The 8,421-nt window shown below is 32.5% G+C and overlaps 1 protein-coding gene across 1 annotated transcript in view; it reads right to left on the bottom strand.

The window, feature by feature from the left end:
• Window positions 1-913: 913 nt before the first annotated feature.
• Window positions 914-8,421, bottom strand: part of LOC128988003 (astacin-like metalloprotease toxin 5) — a 37,396-nt gene continuing 29,888 nt past the window's right edge. The window contains exons 2-7 of the mRNA XM_054409169.1: window positions 5,903-5,993; window positions 5,099-5,266; window positions 4,211-4,427; window positions 3,136-3,254; window positions 1,370-1,521; window positions 914-1,156 (exon numbers count right to left, since the gene is read on the bottom strand). Of these exons, the coding sequence (XP_054265144.1) occupies window positions 1,010-1,156; window positions 1,370-1,521; window positions 3,136-3,254; window positions 4,211-4,427; window positions 5,099-5,266; window positions 5,903-5,993 (894 nt within the window). The 3' untranslated portion in view covers window positions 914-1,009. The remainder of the gene's footprint in view (window positions 1,157-1,369; window positions 1,522-3,135; window positions 3,255-4,210; window positions 4,428-5,098; window positions 5,267-5,902; window positions 5,994-8,421) is intronic.

The raw sequence follows: 8,421 nt of genomic DNA, 5'->3' as shown, positions 1-8,421 counted from the left end.
TGGGGGAAACTCAAAAGTTTCAAATAGAAAGACCCATCGAGTGACCCCTCATTTTGAAGATCCTGGTAAAAGAAAACCAACAACGCAAACTAGAGGTCTCTATCTTAATCCAGTAAAACATGGCAGCCAATTGAAATTCTCAGAAGTTAAATTTAACTTACAGCTTTCCAAGTCTGAAAGCTGATTGAAATCTCAAGAAATCAGAAATAGCTTGCAATTTTATATTCAATTGGCTGCCATATTTTACTGTGTTAAGGTAGAGACCTTTAGTTTTCGATGTTAGTTTTCTTATACCAGGACCTTCAAAATGAGGGGTCACACGACGGGTCTTATCATTTAAAATCTTTGAGTTTTTCCCAAAATCCCCCACTTTAGGTTTGGAAACCAAGTGGCTATCAGGCTTAAAAATTACTTCATAACATGCCAAAAAGGTGGGCCGAGTTTAGTTTTTCTGGTATGAGCTGTTAAAACAATAACAGGGGGTCTCCACACTTTTAACCAACCCTGTATAAAGCATGGGTTCCATTTCTAATTGAAATTGGATTTTATATTTTTTTGCTTGTGTCTAAGCCATTTTTCAATGAAGTAAATTGAAACACATTTTAGGAAGGAGGTCCAAGCCTATTACAGTTTCTCTGCGTGTGTCCAAATCAAACCTAGGAAGATTATAATCGGGAAAGTAGTAATCTTATGGAATCAAACCCGTTCCTCCTACATAGTAAATACATAGTCCCTTAACGTAGTAAATTTGTTACCTACGCGATTGGACTGAAATTTTGTTAAAAGCAATTTGTATAAAAACTCTAATAATATACTATCTTTACTTAATTATATTACGATAAGTATATAAATAATCTTCAAATAGATCAGGGATTAGATAAAGAAATTCCTTCATAGGGTTTCGTAGTTTTTTTTTTTAATTTTCAACAAGCTCGATGTATAATGTCTATAATTAATTACATAAAACTGAGTTTCTGAATGTTTATAGTCCATCTCACATGTTTGAATTTCATTGTAACGCATACCGCCTACTAAAACTGCCATCTGCATTTACCCTTGTTGCTGCTTTGCAATACATAAGCTCCGCTTTAAGCTTGTCAATTCTACTTAGACTTCCTCTATTTCTATCGTATTCTGGAAGTTCTTTTTGTTGATCCTGAAACGAAAAATCATATTTACTATTACTAGCAGCTAGCGGCACTTCGTCACGTCCGTGATATATTTGAATTAAATAACAATTTTCTATTGGAACTCCTATTAAAAGACAAAATCTAACGTAACTAATTTTCTTCTTTACATTTTATAGAAATAACATTAGAGTATTTTACTTGAAGTCACTCAAAGAATTTTATTAGCTAGATGAACTCACCTTAGACACCATTGTTGGACCAACAGGGAATCCATTCTCGTTACGTTTTGCAAAGGCAACCGAAGAATAGTGCATAATGCTGTCATAGTCATATCCAAGGCCAAAGTCTGTGTGATCCACGAACCTTTTCTTCTCAAAGTTATGAGTTAGGTCTGAAACATTCTTATTTATGGATTGTCCCTGGTTATGCACAAAACACTCAAAATAATTTTTAATAATCAAATAAACGAAAGTCAAAAATATCCTTAAAGAAACTCGTAAGGTTATTAACTAACTTATGTTCTATGTGAGGTTATTGTAAAACATTTTTCACCACACTATGATGTTTTTGGCTGTATTACATACGTTATTTGGTGGCTGAAAGTTACGTTTTGCTGGCCATGCCAGCTGTCATCGTGATTTGGGGACCGAGCAGGTTTTTACAGGCCGGGGCCGCAAAATCAGCTGTCCGCTTACTTACTTAAAACATAATGCATTTTAAATACACAATCAAAATCCATAGCATTGCAATATAATTGTGTTATTGTCACCGTTGCCTAGCAACTATTTATTTTTATTTTTGCTGATTCCTCAAATTATTTCTTCACATAACCTTAAAGTTGTAGTTGTGATGACTATCAGTGTGCATTATTATAGTGGTGAATAGTGGTAATAGTGTAAAGTGTGGTGAAAAATAGCGTTCGTACCACGGACCGAAATGGTTTTGCAGCCCTCGATCGATTTAAGTTCTCGACTTCGTCTCGAACTTAAAAACTATCTCGAGCCGGCAAAACCTCATTTTCGGCCCTAGGTACGAAATATACTATTCCACTACACTAGGGTGTTTTTAGCTGTATTACATACGTTAATTGGTGGCTGAATGTTACGTTTTGCTGGCCATGCCAGCTGTTATTGTCATTTGGGGACCAAGCAGGTTTTTACATCGGCCGCAAAATCAGATGACCGTTTACTTTCTTAAAACATGAATGCATATTAAATACACAATCAGTACCCATAGCATTGCAATAGAATTGTTCTATTGTCACCGCTGTCTAGCAACTATTTATTATTATTTTTGCTGATTCCTCAAATTATTTCTCCACATAACCTTAAAATTGTAGTTGTTTTGACTATCAGTGCGCATTATTATGGTGGTGAATAGTGGTAATAGGGTACAGTGTGGTGAAAAATAGCGTTCGTACCAACAACCTATCCCGACTTCGTCTCGAACTTAAAAACTATCTTGAGCCGGCAAAACCTTATTTTCGGCCCTAGGTACGGAATATAATATTTCCAACCACTGCATGTAAATAATTGCGTTGCTACACCTGAAAACAACACGCAAAATATCTCATATTCCTTCTCACTAAATCAGCTGATTTCACCTTTGGTTTTTCTATAAAAAAACTACCATCTGGTAATCAAGTAGCATACCCTCGAAAACAAACATAGCCTGAAATACATTTTGAATGGAACTTAAAAGTTCTATGTGTTAAGATAAGTTAATTGTGTGTAGGAAAAATGTTGTTTGTATTTCGAGCATTGTCATTGCCAATGTTGAAAGTGGCCGCACTTAGCTAAAGCGTCTCGCCTTTACAGTTCTCCAGCAGCAATGACGTACTTTTCGCTCTTAGTACGCAAAATTGCTATTTCCTTTTGGAATGAGCACTTATAAGAGCCATAGACCACTTAAACCGGATCACTGATTATTTTACTAAAACCATAAAAAATGTGCATGAAGACAAATGAATCATGAATTATGAATATTGGAATTTTTAAATACCAACTTGGAATGACGTTAGACCACACAATCTCCACATAGTCGTCCCTGTTGTGGGCTGCATGTTGATGAGCCATGCCCAATGTGTGACCAAGTTCGTGAAGGATAGTTCTCATGTACAAGCAGCTAGAAACAAACCACATTAGTTGGGGAATGAAAATATATTTATTATTATGACCAAAGACGAGCACGCACGCCGAGCAAAGCTCGGTCCCAGGTACTGTAACTACATGCATAACGCAGTTCTATATCTTCTGCATTACATTTGTAGTGAATAATTTGACTGAGGATTTCTAAATCCAAAATATCTAGAAAAAGAGTTGAAAAGACTCGTGTAAGTAAAAAGTGCTTTTTCAAAGACTTTTTGTTTATTAAAGCGGAATCTATGAGTACACAACATAGACCCATTGTTTGGTATTGGTACAATATTAACTGTTTATTGAACTTACAAAACGATCTAGGGTTTTAAAAATATATTTCTCATCGTACTGCAAGCTTTTCACTTGTTAAACCAAACATATTGAATCGCGAACGATAATACATCATCGCAAAACATAATGTCAATTCATTTCCCAGAGCCATTTATTATACTAAGCAATTTTAATAAATTTGCAGATATTTCGTCTCATTCAAAAACAAATATTTAATTTAAGCATATTTAAATCGTTTTTCAAACATGAAAACTTAATAAAACCATAAAAATACTTTAGGGGAATGTAAGAGGTAAGTTTAAGTCCGGCCACACACTGCAGCAGTCGAGGCGAGGCGAGAAATTTTTACTAAAGGTGTCTTGAGCGACAGTATAAACACATGGGCACAGACAATATAATACTTTAATGAGTTAATGGTTAATGTTTTATGGTTTAATTTTTAATGGTTTATTCCATTGTCTGTGCACATGGGTGCTTACGGAGCACCATAGCTTTCACTGCGAAAGACGAGGCAAGGCATTATGACTAAAGAACCTGACTGGACTGATCACCCGCACCAAAATCTTGGTACCTTGCCTCGCCTTCTGCTGTGTGTTGCCGCCGCCCGGCCTGAGGATTTTAATTTCACAAAATATTTATAGCTATTCTTACTTCTGCCCCAAACTGAGGCGTTGTTCTCCACCAGCGGGTCCAATGTAAGACCAGCATTCATCATCGGGACCCTTGAATATATACACGTAATCGCTGAACTGTCCTTCATTTATAGGCACAAACTTTATCTGGCAAGATCCATCGTTGATATGGCGTGGTGACAGAATTCCTTCCCATGTCGCCATGGCATTTAAAATCAATACGCGCTCTTGTTCAGCTGAGGAAAAATTAAGGACATTTTTATTTTATCCTAGATAGTTAGATATTTTGATTAGTCCCTTATGGCAATGGTAAATAATTTGGTGTTATTCTAAACAAAAATGTACAGTGAATGTGGAGAGAGATTAATCAGATGGTTTTGTTACAAAATAAGTTCACCTGTTTATTCTTTTTATTTATTTCAATGATCAAGGACAGATGGGTAAAATATTTAAAAATCGAAACGCTACTGATTTTTTTCTTAACGATTAAAACTATACTAGGAAAACACTACGACCAAGCCACTGAGTTTGAGTCGAAATTGGCTTAATCTGCAATATGATTTAAAATAATTTATAGTGATTCTAAATTTCATAGTAATTAAAATATGATTCTACGATATGATTCACGAAACAATGACAAATTACGAAATACCGTTCTTACTTATGTTGCCAATACAGCCTAAAAGTAGTAAATCCTACATAAAACTGGTGTATAAAATGAGCGGTTACTAAAAAACGAAGTTTACTACATTACAAATTAATATCTGTCCAATCAGCTGATATACATATCTCTTAACCATGGTGGCAAAACTTCATCAGAGTAGAAATATTTTATTTCAAATTAGCTTTAATTGTAATTATTCTAAATACTATCGGAGATATGTTTCAAAGTTATTATAATACTTACTAAATCCTTCTTCAATATAGTAAGGGATTATTCCATTTGGCCATAGTCCATCCCTTAAAACGTTACGACCTTTGATTCCTTCGCTTAGCTTTATGTCCCCTTGGTACTGTCCACTCATTTCCCAAGGATTTCCAAGGTTTCTTGTAATTGTTCTCCCTGCATTGTAAACTACAACAAAAATGATTAAACAATAATCAGGAGTTTTGTTATTTTAGAGCACATACAAAGTATTGAACAATCTCAGATAGATAGTTTCAAAGGTTATTATTTCTCATGTATACTATTTTGAGCTTTGCTGTATTGGTCTACTATTATTTGTCAATGTACTCTGTGGAGGTGGTTTTGAGGTTCAGTAGAGCCACTAAATTGCATTGATATTGTTGATTTTTTAACAAACTACCAACAATTACCACTCTGCCTTTTGTAATGGTAAACATTCACGCTTAGACACATATGGACGAAAATCTCCAACTACAGCTATTTTAGAGTAAAAATATAAGAAATCTAACATGTTTGTAGGAAGAAACCAGAAAAATATTTTACACAGCATTGACGTATAACCACAGAATTTAATCCATGTACCTGAATATTTCTCATCTTATGCAATTTAAAAGAGAGTTTCATTATTTTTTTATAATCAATTTCTTTAATTTATCCCCCTATGTATTGATTTGTGCTTTGCTAACCACTATTGAAATGCAACAAACACAAGTGTTGTTTTTTTTTTTACTATCAACTTAATTTTGTCCCATAATAGTTCACGGAAGCCAAGTGTTTGGATTTTTTTGTTATTTGTATACTCACGATCAGATGGATGGTCCGTTAGTTCGGTTGGTTTGCTGACTACTTCAACTATAAATAAACTGAGGTGGAGCAGAAGAATCGACTTGACCAGCTAAAATCATCGGATGAATATATTACTGTATATCATGCTATCACACGTTCTTGTATTTTTGTTGTTTAGCTGTATGTTCGGGTTTTAAAAGTTTTGAGCTTAAAATAAACTAACTTAAGTTTTTTAAGATCCAATTATAATTTCCATCCAATTTTCACGGATACCTAATAACTGTCATATGGTGACTAATTAACTAATGCAAAAGTAAATAGAGGTAAAAATCAGCCATGTTAACAAAATAAAAAATAAGATAACTTTAAAAGACACATTCAGTGTCCCAAATGAATAAGTATAACAAAGGTTTGGAATATAGATCACACTTGGTATAAGCTTTAAGGGTAAAGAGAAAAATACCTTTAAACAATCAACAATTTGTATTTAAAATATGGTAAAACATTTGAAAACAATGAGAATCGTTTATAACTGTGTACACTATTAAAAAATTTAAATGAATATACAATACTGTAACAACTAAGGAAAATGACACAGGATATTTTTGATTTATTAGGAAAATGCCAGAAACACAAAAAAAAGAATTAATAAATTTAAAGCAACAAATCAAACTTGATAAAATAAACATATAGGAAAAACGTCAATCAAGGCAGATTTTATTATTTATATTTTTTTGTACATCTTTATGTGTAAGATTTTTAAAAACGATACAAACTGAGGAATAATTGTATATAATGTTGTGTATAATGTTTTTTTTGTAATTTCTTAGTTTTTAAGCAATAGTTCAATTTTTTCCATTATTAATGAACATATCAAGGCTATTTCATTATAAAAACCAGAATATTAATGAGAATTGAAATTAAACCGCAACTAAATTAAAATAATATATTACTTACTTCCATGTTGTGAAATTAGTAGTGTAAATATTAAGCCTAAAATTGTCTAAGATGTAAAATTAAGTACTCTACAGTTTAAATGATTCGTTTCATATATCCACGCACCATTAAGAGTAAAAGAACCAATGCAATAGAAGCTTTGAAGAACACAAAAACTTATATCTTCATTGTTAATAGACTGTAAACAAACATAATGCTTCTACACCCAGTAGCTTTACAATAAAACTTAATGATAAAAACATTTAAAAGAATTTCCATCCTAATAAGCGTCTTCATTTTATATTCCAAGTCCCTTCACTAATAAAACATGTTAATTTGTAGCATAAGCAGTGATGTTTGTTTTATTCAATAGTATTCAATTATGGCTTTAAAAAATAACACAATGCTTTCTTATAAGCACCAAAACACAATTATTAATATTCATAGCTAGATTTAAGGTGTAAGCCTAAAAGATTTAATAGGCAAAGAAAATGCATTAGGTATTTATTATTTTAAGAAGCAAATGAAGAAAATTATTAAGCTTGGATATTTTTTTCCATCTTACGTTATAGGTGTCGATAAAATGAAAATTATTTTGGGCATTAAATTTATTATACTCTAGTCCGTTTTGACACCTGTTATTAGATACAATATAAGCTATGGTTTTTTATCTCTTCTTAATAATATATATATACAGTTTTTTTTATTATTTCAAAATTAGTCTAAATCATCTATATTTTGAAATAACTGTTCCCTGTGTTTGCTCAGTAAATGTTTTTTTATGGCAGCTTTATGTAAAAAAATGTACTATTCATTTTTAAGCCTCATCATATTAATAAATACCTTTACACACAACACTGGAAATATGAGTACCTCAGAGGTGATGATATGCATGTAATTAAGACATTTCCAATTCTAAACAACAGGAATCTTGAAGCAATCCTTTGTAGGATAAATCTGAATCCTGCTTGAATTTATATCCATCGAAGATGTACCTTGGCTTAAATCCGTGTACTCTGTATATTATTGATAAGGAAGCAATTTTCCGTATTTCTCTGGCTGTCGCTTCCATCATAGTCACTTCCAGTTCCGGAGAGAAATCTTCTAGATGAAATATTCATTCTAACGCGATCACTGTATGGATCTCGAAGTATCTCTGCTACAAGCAAATATGTAAACCAATGTAAATGGAAAATTGTTCCACGTTTGTTTAAACAACGAACATAATTTATTATTACAATAATAAATTTTTTTTTACTTTTCACCTTTTTTAAAAGTTAACAATATTTAATAGCTACTCAATATGGGAACTTATGATAAACAACAAAACTACATATAGTTGACGGCCAAGAAAATCTCTCTTTTCATAATGGCTGTAAAAATGAGTTACGACGAATAAATCAACAGTTTATAACCAAGACGGTAATCTTTAATTACGCTTCGAACAAAAAGTTCCAGTATTGTAATATTGTAGTGTTGTAAATTAATTTGCAAATAATTTAAACTACAGCCAAGAATATGTCGAAATGCATTTAGTTCGTAATATTTTACATTACATAAAGACAGTAGGTACTTGAGTCGACCGACGATATTTCCCAGGA

The sequence above is a fragment of the Macrosteles quadrilineatus genome, unplaced genomic scaffold, assembly GCF_028750875.1.
Source record: "Macrosteles quadrilineatus isolate MER2022 unplaced genomic scaffold, UCM_ALF_1.0 Scaffold_2__2_contigs__length_208266976, whole genome shotgun sequence".
In the NCBI taxonomy this organism is placed as follows: domain Eukaryota; kingdom Metazoa; phylum Arthropoda; class Insecta; order Hemiptera; family Cicadellidae; genus Macrosteles; species Macrosteles quadrilineatus.
This window is presented reverse-complemented; position numbering and strand designations above follow the sequence as displayed.